This window comes from Solea solea, chromosome 9, assembly GCF_958295425.1.
Source record: "Solea solea chromosome 9, fSolSol10.1, whole genome shotgun sequence".
Taxonomy (NCBI): domain Eukaryota; kingdom Metazoa; phylum Chordata; class Actinopteri; order Pleuronectiformes; family Soleidae; genus Solea; species Solea solea.
This window is the reverse complement of record NC_081142.1, coordinates 2,895,162-2,912,553: the sequence shown is the minus strand read 5'-3', so window position 1 is coordinate 2,912,553 and position 17,392 is coordinate 2,895,162. Positions and strand designations below refer to the sequence as shown.

Genomic DNA, 17,392 nt, shown 5'->3' with positions numbered 1-17,392 from the left:
TTTCCCCCAACACACACTTCCTTACAATGGGCTAATTACACAAGTGTTATTATAAAGGGTTAAAGTCAGTGGACTAAAGATGGGCCCAGTGCATCTGATCTAAGACCAGAAAAAATGTGTATAGTCTAAACTGGTGAGACCGACAATGACAGAAACCTATCAATTACACACATTTTTTTTTTTGAGCAACAAGAAGGAAACTGCATGGGAATGAAATCAGTGACACAATTTCCTGTTCAGACCGTATTTTTTTTCCAAGTACATAGGTAAGCAGTGCTCATGATACCAGAGTGATTCTTTACAGCTATGGCGCCATTCAGAGAAGACACAGCCTCCTTCTCTGGCTGATGCTGGCAGCTGCAAAGGTTAATGTGACAGGCACCAATTATCAATGTCAAATAATTATTCTAGAGAAAAGGTTGATGCTGGCCTGAGACCAAAAATAGATAAAAGCACGGACATGAAGCTCAATACCTGACACAGAATACTTCACATTAAATACAGAGCCCTGGATAATGTGTCTCACCCTCTAAATAAATATAAAGATCAAAGATGAGGAATGGGGGGATAAAGCCATAATTGACCAGATAGTTCAAGTCTCACCGACACTAATCACAATGTAATGTTTAATTGAGTGGAAGTCGGATATAAGGCTTTTAAAGGTGATGGTGATGGGGAGTTTAAGGCCTTCTCGTCTGTTTCTTTAATCAGATCTTATTCCACTATAATACAGCAAACCATTTAATAACCACTTTAGCTCCTCTTAAAAATTCCTTCTGTTTATAGCTGACGGTGTGTTAAGGCCTTCAGCAGAGGCGTGATAAATCAGCCGCCTTGACATTGTCAGCAGCCTTTAATAAAGTTTTTGAAGGCTGTGCTGTGTGTTTGAGGCCTTCAAGCTTAAGTCTCTGTCTAAGAAAATCTGAAAACCGAGGAGTAGGCATACCATCCGTAAAGGACAAGGAGCCTGTAGACCTACAGGGTGATGGTATCTGAGTCATCCAGATCACGTTAGAGATAATATACATGCAGTAGTTTAAACAGTCAATGGTAATGCCAACACAGCAGGCATTTGGTATGACAAACTAACACATTTAATTTATTCCGTGTCCTTTGTTCAGCATTATGCCAATAACCAAATTTGCATACAGTATGTCATCTCAGTCAAACCCTGTGGGACCAGTTATGATTATGTTTGCCACGCAGCAGAGATCCTGTGTCTTTGTGAAAAAGGCAAATAATCCTTCAGAGCATTATGGAAACCAATCAGCTGCATAAAATGGGACTTTGCCTCACAGTAGAAAACTATTTTAAAATCGATATCTAAGCAGAAAATACAACAGTGTCCAGTTGCTACTGCTGTAGTGGCCAGAGAGCACTGATAAAACCTAAACAACCATCAGGTGACAGGAACCAGAGCAGACCAGGCCTGAGGGGCAAATAGCTCCCATTCCTCTCTATTTCTCTGGTGACCTGGGACAGCATATGAGAGCATCCACAGGACTGTGATGAGTGACCACAGGGGAGGGAGGCATTAAAGGCTCACCATGGTTGGGGGTTGGGGTGGGGCTGGGTGGGGGTCTATCAACTCCTTTTACCTGCTGGGGTGGGCAGAGAAGGTGATTGTATCTACATCAACACACCATTAAAGCAATTACGACCCTGGACTAAACAGAAGCGCCTGGTCCGCCACATTCTAATGGCTGCAGCGGCTCCCTTGAGACTGGGGACGGAATGGGGAGGAGAGGAGAACCTGATACCTCACACACTGGGGGGACTGAGCCGGACACCACTTAAAGACCCCCTGCTCAACGACTTAAAAGACAGTGACCCGACACACCTGCAATCTGCAACCTGCAATCTGAGAATCTGTCACCGCTCACTTGTTCGGCGTCAGGTTTAGGTTAAGGATTTGTTCGAAAACAGATAAAGCTCAAGTCACTGAAAACAACAACTGAAGACAAAAGGAGAATTAGACCTGACAATAACAATTTACAACATAAGTGTAGCATTCTTTCAAGCAGATCTGATTCACCAACAAACAAAGTTATTTTCTTCTTCAAACAATCTATTAAATGGGCAAATTTTCTGCTCAAACTTGTAACATTAAATGTACATACAATGTTCTGGAACTTTTTCAAAAGAGCTTAAAATATCTCTGCTTTTCACATTTAATTCAATTTATAACATTCTTTGTTATAGTTAAAGTGTTTACCAATGAGCTCTGTAAACAAAGATCCATAAATCACGATGCTTGCACTTTCATGGTGAAAAATGGGAATGGGACGTCGTTTTTTTCTGAAACTTTTTTAAAAAAAAATTAAAAGCCTAATTAATTCATTTAGTATAGGCAATTTTATTTTGTTCCGTTTGTAAAAAAGGAGAACAAACATTTCATGTAAATGTCAGCTTCACAAATAAAAAATGAAAACCACTGAACCCGTGAGTATCCTGCTCTCGACAGTGTGAACTCGAGTAAGCGCAACAGAGTATAAAAATATTTTTTAATCATTAAAAATGTACATGTTTTTTTTTTAATTCAAGTTTCCATTCTATGCATTTGTCAAAGCTTTTACACGAAAGAAGTTGAGATGTTTATCTCCCCATAAAATCAAATCCTCCCCGTAAGATAAAATTTTTAAGATCAGATTTTTCTACCAAACATTTGATCAACAACAACCGCACTACAATTGAAAAAGTAAATAACGTGAATTGAAGAATTCAATGTCCAGTCACATATTTTACAAGAAGGGCACATTCAAAAATCTTCCAGGTGTTTACATTCCCTAGCTCTATGGCCTAACACACACACACACACACACACACACACACACACACACACAATGCCAAACCATCCTTCCGTGTCAACTTCTACATAACCCTTAATCTGATTAAAACTTGTGTTTTCATTTTATCAATAAACTCTATATTTTCTATTACTTATTTGACTCTAAATTGTTCAGTTCCATCAAGAACTTTTTTCTGTCAGTTTACATATTTACACATGAAGCTCAGATGTTGGATAATTTCAACATAAATGTTTAAGTCCTACAGCTACTGCTTTGTGACATGTCAGTCAGCTCATTGGGTTCTAATAAAAAACCAACTAAAGGAATGGGAGCGATGGCGGATGCCCTCGCAATCAGCTAGTGCGCTGGTCTTACCTCGCTGTAGGACGACGGGGTTCCTGTCTCCAGGTACAACATGTTGGCGCTGAGATTGAGCAGAGCTGCTGCTGTTTGCTCCACTGGCTCCAGGATTCCACAAATCTCTTTTCCTCACCCAAAGCGAGTGATGTGGACTACAGATGCAAAGTGGACAAGCAGAGGCTTCTATAGGATTCTATGGGAATGTCATATATACCTGGAAGAAAGAGGAGGGGTCTAAGGAGCGACCTGTCCAATACCTGAGTCCACACCCATCTCCTGAAGAAGACTCCCTTGAAGCTCTGTAGAGCTCCTCTAAGGTAATAACTGAGAGGTGCTTTGCTTTATCAACTTAGCAGCAGTTCAGCAACATCGAATAATTAGTATCTCCATGACATTTGCAGGTTTTTTAATCCCAAATTTCCCTTACAAATACTAAAATATTAGAATCCAAAGTACATGAGAAAAAAAAAAAATTATTTAATGACACTGCTTTAACATAATTTATACCTTTAAGATGTCATTTAAAATATATTGAATCAATCCAGATGTTATCAAGATATTTTTCTAATGTGCACAAATCAATATGTGCTTGTTTATGAGAAAAATTAAGAAAGTATGACAGTATCATAGAATAATAGAAGTAGAGCAAGCACCTAGGGTTAGGCTGCCTATTTCTCACAGTGTCGATACACTCAACTCAACTCCAGATCACAACTTCTATATTAATCTGTTCTAACATTTTGAGTTATGCTGATCCTTGTTAGGGGTAAAAATCCCGAGACTGTCGACCCCCAGAGTGAGAAGTGCAGTGTTGGTGGGAGAATATCACCTACACTTGCAGTAGCTAGTTAGCATCTGAATGGCTTCCCTCTGCTGCCAGTAGGCAAACTTAATGCAGAGCCCACCTTTTCAGAAAAAAACAATGTGACTCCTGTAGATTGCTTGTATCTATTAGAGATGACTGATGTAGATCTGTTTTGGAAACATGCATTGTGTCTCACAGACAGTATTGACCAGCTGGCTCAGATTTAAAAGCCCTAATAAAAGACAATTAAAACATGTTTAAATTCATTACTGGTTTTACACCCTAGCTGTGAAGCTGTTAAATTGTTTGTTTCAAAATGTACTGCTTCACCTCAAATGCCAATTTACTACATAAAAAAAGCCTGTACATTAATCATTTGAAAAGTGAAAGTAGATCTGTATCCTTCAACCATTTGCAGATGTAACTGGGGTGGATACTGCTAAGATGCAAGTAAATGAGAAGGGAGGTCAGTGGTCAGCAGAGCGCAAGTAATGTATATAACTGCAGAGCTACAGGGCTTAAAGTTTTGCCCTGTGGTCAGAATGATTTGAAAGCTGTCTGAAATCTAACGCAGAACCATGAAGTGAAGGCAGTGTCTCAAATCAGCAGCCACACCCGGTGCAGGCCCCCAGGGGCGCAGGTCAGCCTGTCACAAAAGGCAAATCAACACTTTAAAGAGGCCTTTGGCCTCCCAGTGCTTCACTGAGGGCCCAGCCAAACCTTCTGAGGGTGATAATTAGTTTAGCTAAACAAACTTCTAATTATGTTAAAACAACACTGGAATCTGAAAAGCAGTTAGAGTACTCAGTGTCAGGGTGAGGCTGCACTGAATTATAGCACAGTAGCTGTGATTAAGCAGGGTGTCACTTTATTTGGTCCAACTCATAACTAATACCGTAGAACCAGTTAAAAAGCTGCAGATTATGGACAACTGTATTTACATGTACATTATATACTGAGTGGTGTTTCTGCTGTTTAGCCTGATGGAGAATAAGTGAACCTGAGGAAAATGTTATAAATTGATGTTATAAATCAAGTAAGAAGTAGAAGTTTATTTTCCCATACACTTCCACTGAAATGAAGATATTTTTGGAACCAGTAGACACCCCGAGTCTCCTTCCTACCTCCTCTACTTTACTTTTCCGTTGATGGTTTTGATGTAATGTTGCTCGTTTTTACACTAAAATGAGTCCATTAGCACAGCAGCCATTTTAACAAGGTTAGCTATGAAATGCACTGGTGTTGCTGATCAACCTGATAATGGTTCTGCTCCGTTTCAGGTAAGACAGCACAGAATGACAGTGAATCAGCATGCACAATGAAACTGAGGAAGCTAAATGGAATTCAGCCACCATTCATGTGATTATTTGCACCTGTGACCTGTCAAAATGGATGCTGTTCAAAGGGAACATTAGCTTGTTTTTAAACACAGGTAAACCTGCTGAAAAAGGCAAGTGACTCCTTTCCAGCTTTGTTTTTTTTCCTCAGGAGAGACATTTTAATGTCAAAACTGCCTAAATGAAGAAGTCATTTGTGTGTTCACCCAGATATCCTGTTTCCATCAACACTGTTTCAACTGTAGAGTCAACTGAGTTCGGGTGTGAACTTTGAATGTACCATTCCAATTGCAGACAAGGGTTACTGAACAGTGAAAAGGGGGCTGCACATTTCTGCATAATGCAAAACAATTCAACTTCATCAACAAAGCCTCCAAAATGTTCACATTTCTTGAAGCATCTTTTCTTAAACAAACTGACCATAAAACCATTATAGAGACAGGCAGTGTGCAGCAATTAGCTCCAGTGTCAAGGGTCACAAATTGAATTCTAATGGTTAAATATTGTCCCTAACCATCCTAACCCTAATAATCTAAGAGAGCAGGAACATCTCTTTTAACTGCATCACCTCAAATTCAACAGTGGTGAGAAACTAAGATTACGCAGCAGCTAAAGAAGTGCAGATCCAGGGGCTCAGACAAAAGAGGCTTTACTGAAGTTTTCCTCTTTTAAGAGTCTGTGCCTTAAGTCAGCTAGATTAGTTTAGTATCATGTGTCAGGCTATGGAGGCTTGGAGGGCAAAGACACCTGTCCTGAAAACAGAGTGAGCTCCCATCCACACTGACAGACACAGGCAGCGAATGCAGAGAGACACAGAGCATCACCTGGGTGGCAAATCCTAAAACCCCCACTGCAGTCAACTGCCCCTAAATCCTGAAACACCTTTCTTTAAAAGCAACAAACTGGAGCAGCTTTTGTTAAATCTACTTTACCCAGTTGCCAGATTGAATTCAGACCTGCCAGAATAATTTAGAAATACATGGGATGTACAAGTCAAATGCAGGTGTACATGTACAAGAGGAATGAGACAACAGCAACTACGCTACTATTACTGTCTTAAAACTGCTAGTCCGAGCAAATAATGCATATTTTAAATTAACCAAATTATCACAGGTGCAAAAATATTTTACGGAAATCCACTGCATTTCTATTTTAGCCTGCAATAAAATTCCAATATATTTTCATTTACTTAGATGTGTCAGACAACATGTGAAACTGGAGTCGCATACAAACAGCAGAAAATATTCATTCTGGGCCACACAATTGTGAAAAAAATTATGATATTCAATGTCAAAGAAGACTGTAACACTGTAGTTAGTTCACGATATTTATCAGTGACTGTCAGCCAAGTGAAATTTTACCTACAGAAACCCAAATCTAGAGTTGATTTCTGTGATAGATGTTCTGCAACACAGAATGATGACCATAGTAATACCATATATACCCATAACCACAGAAGAATCAGGGAGGATGTTGAATTATTATACAAGGTTAACTGGTTAAACTCAAAATCAGACACTCATGCAAGATGTATAGTTTATAAGATTCATTCAGACTGCGGGGAAGCGACAAGATATTAATATATCGTGGGTGTTTAGGTTGATAACCAATAACCGACCGTTGGTGAGGACGAGCACAGAAGTCAAGGAGGTAGGTAGGTCCAGGCAGACATAAAGTTACAGCATCATTATAAAATATATATCAACTTGCTATGATCCACTACAAAAAATATTAACACAACAAAGTCACACAGATAGAGACTAGGACTCATCTCAAAAGCCAATGCTCAAATTAGTCAAAAAAATATACAGTATATAAAGAAATGAGAAGACATAAGAATCACCACTAAGAAGGTGTCTTGTCTCCGTTGTTTTCAATCTATTTTTTCACAGTCATGCAACAGTGAATTTCAAAGTAGACTGCTGACTTGGTACCAATGCCTCACTGCACTCAAACATTTTATATCGGAGAAAGGCATCTCTTCCTGATTCACCATGGATTTTCTAAGTGCAATAGCAATGTGAAGACTTGAGGATAAAGCCAACAGTTGCTCTGCCATTAGTTCTTTGTAACAAGTCAAAAATGTCCAAAACATAAACAAAATTAAATATTCAAAAATAAATAAAAAAAGATGGACCCATCATAGAGTGTGATAATTTTTAGACAAATATCACAAATTAAAAAAAAATCTATATAGACAAAAGTAATTCAAAAGATTGTTACTAAAGGTTTTATTCATGTGTTCTCCCTCAAAGGGCGTGACCTACGTGTTTCTCAGTTGAAACAATACTGGGGTGTAAAAGTGAAGTTAAGCCTTTTCCAGGAAGACATAAGAGATAATAGAAAATACATGTATAAGGGTAATGTGGGTCCTTGTTTCCATGCTTTCACACTTAAACAAGTTTACACTGACTCACCGATTCTACAGTTATTTACATGGACCATGTCAAGTGCTAATTCCTTAAAAAAACAGTTCTTCAGGTGCTGGAGGCAAACTGGTGGAGCATTTACAAATATAAGAGTGTTATGGTTGGCTGTTTAATGCTGCAGGATTAAACAAAGCAAGTGAACTTGAAGAATAATCCAGGTTAAGGTTTAAAATGTGCTTTACGTTAGTGAAATTTCTGTAGTGCTGTTGTTCGGGGGTAAAACTATATAAACTGTGTATGTAGTTGGGTAAGGTGGGTGTAATGACTCAAAGCTGCTTTGAAACTGACAAGGAAGGAGACATTTGACTCTGTCATGTTAACGGGAAGGATTGCACCACATCAGGCAGATTCTATGCAGGTGATAGCATCATCAACTAATGAAACAGAGGAGACCGGGAATGAATAGTTCATCATTGTTAAATCAAAAATGCTATTTGCAAATCGCAATGGTTGCAGATTACTTGTTCACCTTTTTATTGCACTATGGTGTATGTCAATTAAATAAAATGTATTACATATTGTTACAAAAAATTAATATTATAAACTTCTTGTTTGCGATGACAACATGTGTTTGAAAAAATTACAGTTAGATATTTTCTCCAAATCTTCAGTTCTAGTGGAGACAGAGACCAGTCAGCTGCTGATCAGACCCTAAACGACAGGTCAACAGCCATCGCACATTAGACAAAAGAGGAAGAAAAGAGGTGGTGGGGAAAAGAAAACCTACCAATCCAAACACAAACATGTAATTAGATCCCAGAGAAGTCATGCGTCGATTGAGCTACTCTGCTGTAAAGCTCTCTCCCCCTGTCTGTGAATCACAGCTGAGAGCTTTATCTGGGTGTAAAATCAGCTGTTTGAGGTAGGATATAACGTTTCTCCTGCCACTATAACTGCTACATTCCTTAATGTTATTCTACCCTCTGCCTACACTGCCCCCTCCTCTGTTGCCACCCCTCACCTTTATAACTACTGATAGATGAGCACTGGAACTTCAGCATGAGAGGCAGGTGCTGCGCTAAATTGTTGCCCTGCAGCTACAGAAAAAAAAAAAATCTAGAAGAAAAAAGGAATTTCAGATTAAACATAAACCCTACACAATACAAATAAGTCCCTCAGGGTACTAAACAGTGAGCTGCATTCTAATGACTCATGAAAGAGGCACACCTCCACATGGGTGGGGGGTAGGTTTGGTAGGTTTGCCCACCACAAGCTTTTCATCAAAACAGACACTTGGTAATAAAGACTGGGGCTCGGTGATTGGCACGCCGCCCAAAGTAGCAAGAGCTTAGCCCCCACACGGATGCTGCCTGAGTTGCTGGCGTGCCAATCAGCGCACCACGCCCCTCTTTGGTGCGAAGGAAAAGTGGGCGGTGGGGGTGGGGCCATTAATCACCAGTTCAAGAGAGCACAGGCCCCCTTGGGGGATGCACAGGGTAACATTACTCAGCTCCTTGAACAAAAATTTTATTTGCTATTTTTTTCCACCCTGGCTGGACAACAGCATTCCAGCACTGGGAGGGGAATATGCACAACACCTCTGAGCAGCAGAACTGACAAAAGATCTGTTCCTCACTACAGCTCAAACACAGAGAAGCTCTCACCGAGCACTGGTTTACAAAGATTTTTACAACAGTGCTTCCACATTTAAATGCAAACTTTTTGTCACAACAGGCTAGAGCAAGGTGATATGGCCAAAGCATGAGAAACTGTTGTATAAATATCATATGTGTAAAAACTGATTTCTTTTTCTCCCGAGTGCAAGTTGAAGAAACCAGTTAATTATAGTTTTAGACGTCTTTACTGAAAGAACTCCAGAGGGCACAGAGTCTAAAAACCAGTTGTATTTGCTTGAGGTGCTGCTGCTGATCGCACAGAAGATGATTACAGGGCTATGGTGAAATGTAAAGCCACTAAAAAACTTTCATTTTATGGAAAGCATAACAGCCAATCGCCCACCGAAGACTTCAATACACGACAACATTACTCTTGTAATATTACAGCTGCCCAAAATAGAACGAATTAACATAACCTACAAGATTTTAACTAAGTAGAGATGACTGGAATAGTCTGTAATAACGAGGCTCCTGTTTCCATAAACAAGACTGTGAATGTGAAGTTCCATCAGAATGTTTTTATGTGTATTTTTGATTTGCGCATGATATGGAGTGGAAACGCACGAATAAGTACAATGGAAAAAGAAAAGAAAAATAAATAGTTGTTTTTGCTTAATTTACATCATCAAACTTTTGCCCCAACATTTAGCACCACCTACTGGCTTATCTCAACATTTACTGAACAGCAGTGAATGGAAATGCGCATAAATTTGCTTTTCTTAAATAGAGTTTTTGAGAATTAATTTAAAATGTAGGGAGAGCTCATCTCCTCCAAATTTCCAGGCTCCTCTATGGACGCATATTGTAACTGTATGGTCATTTCTGCAAATAGAAACCTGAATGTCATGGAATAATACCACGCTGCATTTTGAATAAAATAAAATAAATGTTGTACTATCAAGCATGTATATATCATGTGAGAAAAAAATGACAAATACTAACACAAATCTGAGTTACAACATGAATGTTTGTGCAATGTAAAAATGTTATATCGGTGTTTTTATTTCCCACTGCTTCATAAAAAAAACAGGCATATATTTGTCCAACTGCACATTCTCCCCTGAACAACCTCTGAGAGTAAAGCGTCTCTGAGGAGACACCCAGGTCCAGCACAGCTCAGGCTAAACAAGATAATATCATCACTTAACAGACAACATCTCAGACAACCACAGATAAACCGACCTCGTTCACAGAGTGTTCAACTGCTCTGCGCCACATTACTCTCACTTTCCTTTTAAATATTAAACAGAAACTAGTTGACACGTTCTCTGTTGCACAAGTTGTGGAATTCACCAGTGGAAGTTCCATCAGCTCAGAATGAAACTATTCACACAGTGCATTTTTTGATCAACTACAATTGAGTGCACAAAATGACAAATTTAAAGATCACCTAAAATGTCAACCATCGGCAATATAATGCATTAAGACATTTAAAAGGGAAATAATTGTATGCTGTGTATTATGGCAAATTATCACTTTAGGCTAACAACAGTGGTTACTGGTTGTAAAGCACACAACTAATTAAAACTTTCCTTGCGAACCGAAAAGGTCCATCATGTAACATTTAGAAAGTTTATTGAATGTATGTATGTTTGTTTAAGTATATAATTGTTTTAAAATAACCAGAGCATGCAAAAATACAGGGAGAGGTGAGCAGCAATGTCCTCTGTATTTTACAATCTGCAGTCTCCCCATTAAAAGTCACTTATTCTTATACACTGGTCCTTTAAAGGACAGACAGTATAAATGATAGATTAATGGATGAGTGGTTGAGGTGGGAAGGTGGCAGTGATTAAAAATAAAAATAAAACAACAACATAAAACCTACATACTTACAGAGAGTATCTCATCCGGCTCATGCATGGTGATGCAGTCCATGCTGATCTGGATGGTGTTTCCTGCAGATCCATTAGTTGGACTATCTGTGAAGTTTAGCTCAATGGGCTGGACTGAATGAATGGCAGATCTGAAACACATTAGAGATCATAGATAGTGTGTTTTTAAATTAACAGCACATCATGTTGTTTTGTATTTGTCTATGCAGTGTTCACTTACTGGTCCAGCATATCAAATAGTTGGTTGAACACATCTTGGCTGAGGAAGTCAGTTGTCTGTGCAGACTGATTCTGGGTCATGGCGGTGAGAAAGGAGCCCTCTCTCCAGGACAAACGTGATGAAGCGTCCCTGAGTCTGCAAACAGACAAAGGCAACCATTTTAGTTCATTTTACATTCATTTCTACTGTTCATATTCCAAGTAAGGTTGACAAAACTACTTTAACCGTTAGTTTTAAAAGTTGCAAGTTCAGCAAACACACAACATAAATGTGGATGTGCAGCGCTGAGGTTGGGCCACCCAGCCAGTGGAGGTAACAGGGAGGAGGAGGTGTCCTGCTGCTGGCAGCCATTCATGAGGAGCCATTGTGAAGAAGTCAGACTGCATAATACAGAATATTTGTACTACATATAATGGTGATTATGCACCATTCAGACAGAGGCACTTTGACCTGCTCCCCTGAAACATTACACCTGCTTCAGAGCTCAGCGTGCCATTGTTCTTGCTGAAGTGGCGCACGCTGCAGTCTGAGACAGACGGAATTCCCCCCACAGTCTATATGATAGCACTGCTACAACTTCTGGTATGTGTACAGCTGGACCAGCTTGGGGGGGTGACAGGGTGGAGGAGACAGGCCAAGGAGGAGGGGAGGTGGCTTAATCTGAAGCTGGCACTATTTTAGGTTTTGGAATTCCCCAACACTGCCTGATGAATGATATTAATACCTGACTTACAAACACAGGCATATCTAATGAAGCCAATAATTTCACTTATGCAGGAGTTACACATGAGGGAGTGTTGAGTTTAGAGTGAACATGAGTTGAAGCTGCAGTCCCTCAGGAACAGAAGTGGGACATTGGATGTTGGAGATTTTGACTCACAAATCGTTCATTTAAGGCAGAATCAAAACGTTTTGAAACTTTTGTAATCATAATATCATGTTTACACATTAAAATAAGGTATATATTAAGCAGCTAGTGGGAAAATCTCTTTGTGGTGGAAACTGGACTGATACTATTCTACTGTATGTTAGATTTAGAGTCATTTTTGTCCCAAAAAAAACAAAAGACTACAAATATAAAATTATATACATATGCGTATACCATCAAGCAAAATAAATTTTGAATAAAGTACTTTAGTCAAAATAAATTGACTGAACAGGTGTTGGTATCAGCTATATCATTTGAAAACTGCAAACCAAATATGTGATGTTGATTGTAGAATATTGTGAGATTAATGAAAATAGCTAAATCTACAATACTCTGACTGACTAAAAGTACTTACCTCATATGATAAAGACAGGAAGTTTAGGGCAAAGAGAAATGAAGATGTATTGTTTTAATAAACTATAGCTTATTCAGTGCAAAGTAGCAGTTAACCAAGTCATTTCTGGACAATTCAAGAATAAATGTAAGTGGTTGTTGATTACCTCGTGATAGAGTTATAGCTAGTTTGCTAACTCGCTATTTTAGCCGTGCTAATGTATTGTGTTGCTAATGACGACGCTAGCTAGCTCTACTTTACCTCTGTTTCATGAACTTGGACCTTTAGATTCATATCTACCACAATGTGACACCTTTCCACCATAATAGCTGTGTCTCCCGGAGAATATTTAACGGTAAAATATTTCAGAACATGAAACGTTTAAACAAAACATATTACCTTCTTGTAGCTAATGTATTCCCCCTGATAATGCGCATGCGCACACGATGGCGGTTGCAATACAATTCACTTGTAGTTTCTTTTAAATATTGTGTCACAACAGTCAAATACGTCTGGTGAGGAAAACATGTTCGTTTGATTTCTTACATATTCAAGACATCATCCTGTATGAAATAATCCCGAATTGTTTCTTGTGAGAGTCCATCTACAGTATACATTTACATACACTCACCAGTCACTTTATTAGGTACACTGGCCACCAATTAAAGTGACAGGAGTGGCACCTGGTGTGGTCTTCTGCTGCTGTAGCCCATCTACTTCGAGGGTTAATCCCGTTTAATCCATCCAGGTTAACTGAATCACTGTAGCCTTTCTATCATTTTGAACCAGTCTGACAACTCTCCTCTGACCTCTGGCATCAAACCTGCATATGTTTTCCTTTTCAGACCATTCTCTGTAAACCTCAGAGATAATCCTGTGTATAAATCCAACATCAGCACTTTCTAAAATACTAAATACATTGAGTTGCAGCTACGTGGTTGCTTGATTAGATATTTGCACAACAAGCGTACCTAATATAGTGGCCAGTAAGTAGATCTACTTGCTTCAAAATGTTGCATATAATGCTGACAAACGAAGTGTGTATGGCTGATTTATAATATATTTGATACAATATACATTTATACAGTTTTAGTTTTCCAAGTAAATCAACATCTACTGTATATTTATCAACAATTCATCAGGTGACAGGTTGTGGAATATAAAAACCCATGCATGTATGAATAAGTAGATATATTTGAGGTAGAACAGGTGTGGTGTGTCTGTTCATGGACGAGGAAGGATTTAGGTGTGGTCCTCCACCGACCTCTGACTGAGTTAATCCCCATTTGATTTTGGCTTATTTTTTTTTTTTTTTAACTTAACTGTCACTTTGTTAATTTTCTAAATTACTTTTTGTTTTGTTTTGTTTTTACAGCTGAATCCAGAATCCAAAACATAACCACAAAAGATAGAGATAAAGAGGAGAAGAAGAAGAGAAGATAAAGCAAGTTGATTATGTATAGAAGTAAGCATTTTGCAGCCGAGACTTACTGATGCCCTGCACCCTGCAAACATTACAACTTTAATTTTATTTTTTATTAAAATACATACGATACTGTCAAATATATTTTTGAATAAATACAAAAAATGTATATTAGAATTTTTGAATCTTTAGTATGTTAGATTTAGTTGACACTGTGGAAAACATGGTAACGAAAGAACAAAAATGTATCAATGGATACAGTTTAGAAAAGCCTGAATTTACAAACTCAACAGTTGGATAAATGGGTGTATTCCTGTTCTGGTTGTTTGTCTGCTTTTGGGTGTCTGGTTACTCCGAGTTTTTCAGTTAGCCTGAGGCGAAGGCTGTTCAGCATCCACTTAAAGACGGTGCAGCGCCTCCAGACGAGACTGGGGCAGAGGTCAGCACTAAACAGGGATGGCTATTGTCTCTTGGCAGGTTGGGCACACCGACCGATGAAAATGCAATCAAAACAAACAGCCCAGCCGATCGGGGCCCTTCTCCAGTGTCCTTATTAATCACTTGTTCAAAGGCCTAAGACCTTCTCCCCCACATCTGTCAGCCCTGGCTGGAAGAGGGACACGACTGCAAAACAATAGAAAGCAGCACTGGAGTTTCTCCTCCTCTTATCCCCTGACTTTTGTCGAAGTGAAACAGTCTGAACTCCCCAAAAAAAAAAAAAATGGACAAGCACAAATCCTTTCAGGTTTACGATGCAATAGGAAACAAGGAAGCCGAAGAAAATTAGAGAAAAATTAATGCAAGTGAAGCTTTTCTGCCTCATAAATATTAAAGCATCACTAGTGCCAGTTTTTCTTTTAAGCATCTTTTTTTTTATGTCACAATAAATCAGTGATTTGATCAAAACACAAAGTCACCTGGGGCATTCAGTTAAACATGGACTAAAGCACAGACCACACAAACAAGAAATGACACATAACTGTACCGGCCGACATACATACATTATGTGGGCTTTAGAATAAATGTATTCATCCAGAAACCTTTATGGATAGAGAGACCACACTACAGCTCTGGAGCGTGAGCACAATCTTAACCAACTAATAAGTAAATGCATTCATTTACAACTGCTCAGAAACAATGACATGACATGCATGTGAGTGCTATTGATAGATAGATAGATAGATAGATAGATAGATAGATAGATAGATAGATAGATAGATAGATAGATAGATGCTGTACTGTACTGTGAGGATTAGAGGAAGAGCCAAACACTGTAACCTGTCTGCCTCTTCAGGCCTAACGGCCCTGTATTCACACGCATTGTTGCCCTAATTATGTGACACTTATAAATATAATTTGGGACAGAGCAGCAGCTGAGGATTGGCGCAGACACAACTGCTCTCAAGTCAATTTGGACGTTGAGATAAAATCAGTCTACGTGACAGTCCATCTCAAAGAGCGGGGGTGGGGGGGACGGGGGGGATTCCAAGATACTTCAATAAGTCATTAAATATTCTGTGTTCGCTCAGAAAGGCCCACAATAAATGTAAAAGATTCACTGCAAACTCACCGTGTGTGTCACACGTGTCATATCAGTGTATAAATACACTGTATGTTACTTCATTTAACATCATTTATTAACATTACAAGTAATGAAATAAGATGATATCGTACCTAATGAATCGATCATTAAAAAAGTGTGTATGTACTTACCGATGAAAGGGGAACTCTGGATAATACTGCATAGCTGTGTAAGGTGAATTCATGTTGTCACTTCGCTTTGCTGAAATCTTCAGAATGCACAGCTAATTATAAAGGCATATGTATTAACATGAGCTACGACCATCAATTAAAGGCAAAAAAAAAAAGACAAATAAATAAACGTACAGGCCTTGATTAAAGTGCCAGAGGGTACAGTGCAGAGTGGAGAAAGTTTGAGAGATGTTTTGAATTTAGGTTTTTTTTTTTCTTAAAGCTGCCCAGCAAAGGGGAGGGGCTTGTGCCAGTGCTGACCAATCCCCTGCTACAGTTGTACAAGATATCACTCACTCGCAGTTGCTAGGATATAGATATCAAGCAACTACATCTGACCCTGCACCCCCACCAACAAACACACACAAACACAGAGCACAACACACACACACACATGCATTTCTCTGACATTTCCACTCTGATTCCCCGGTGTTTTTGTGGCTATGAGGACATTTGTGTTGTGTCACACTTCTCACTGTGGCCCCCGGAGGCTTCTTTGTCATAAATACACTGTGAATGACAGTGATTCTTCATTCTGTGCCGATTCAGCAAATATTAAATCAGTGAAACGAAAAAAAAAACACACGCAAATATTTGTTTTTTAAGGAAGCGAAACACATCGTCTTGGACGTTTACTGAGATGAGTCAAGTGAGAGAAGAAATATTTCTTCTCTCACGTTAATTGAAAACTAGAAGGAAATGACTTCCGGCACCTTAAGGACAAAAATAGAAAGCAGACAAATGATATTGCTGTTTGAAAATCCTAAATGCAAACCTACATTTAATCATATTTATGCACACACAGATTCCTGACCACATCCATGCACATACTTCTAATTCAACATCAAACCCATCCTCTCCACCAAGCACTATGACACTGTAAACCTAGAGGTCTTATGTGGTTTTCAGACATGAACAGCAGATGAATCAGCATGCTAAAATAAAAGGTAGGGTCACGGTGGGGGGAATGAAAATAAATAGATGTGGTGTATCCAGGGAACACAAACCTCTAAGCTGCTCTCTTGTACTTTTAATAAAGACATACGGCCTCTTTCTCTTCTCTGACCGACTCTGAGGAACCGAGGAACAGCACTGACACATACACTGAGACACACTTGTTTGTTTAGAAAAGAAACATCCCACTTTTCTAATAACTTTATTATTATAATTAATAAGCAGTAGATTAAATAATCATACTTAATATAGTGTATATAATAATAATAATATAGTGTAATATGAAAGTATACAGTCACCTGATTGTATGATTTGTTGTTTTTTTTCATTACCCTGGAATGATCTTTTATATTCATATCAGGAGCCGTGTCAGCTCTATACTAAGTTTTTTTTTACGGTAGCCCACAATGGACAAACTAAATATCTTTTGAGTTCTGAGGTGAGGGACATTCAGAAGAAACCTCACCACTAAATTATGTAAATTTTTACACCCTGTGCTTACACACAAAGTCTCTGTCACATTGTCACACGTACACATGTATACATCGTAATCAGATTATTATGATCTGGAGATTTTACACTAGTGGACTTAATGTAGACATGAGTCATA

General features: G+C 38.8%; 1 protein-coding gene across 3 annotated transcripts in view; it reads right to left on the bottom strand.

Annotated features, from left to right (window-relative positions):
* tp63 (tumor protein p63) overlaps positions 1-15,843 on the bottom strand; it is a 33,654-nt gene extending 17,811 nt beyond the window's left edge. For 2 of the 3 annotated variants that reach the window (XM_058638055.1, XM_058638056.1), the window contains exons 1-3: positions 15,790-15,843; positions 11,392-11,526; positions 11,173-11,302 (exon numbers count right to left, since the gene is read on the bottom strand). In XM_058638055.1, the coding sequence (XP_058494038.1) occupies positions 11,173-11,302; positions 11,392-11,526; positions 15,790-15,842 (318 nt within the window). In that variant the 5' untranslated portion in view covers position 15,843. Of the gene's footprint in view, positions 1-3,164; positions 3,340-11,172; positions 11,303-11,391; positions 11,527-15,789 lie in introns of those variants that run through there. The other variant, XM_058638057.1, reaches the window with a different exon arrangement.
* Positions 15,844-17,392: the final 1,549 nt, after the last annotated feature.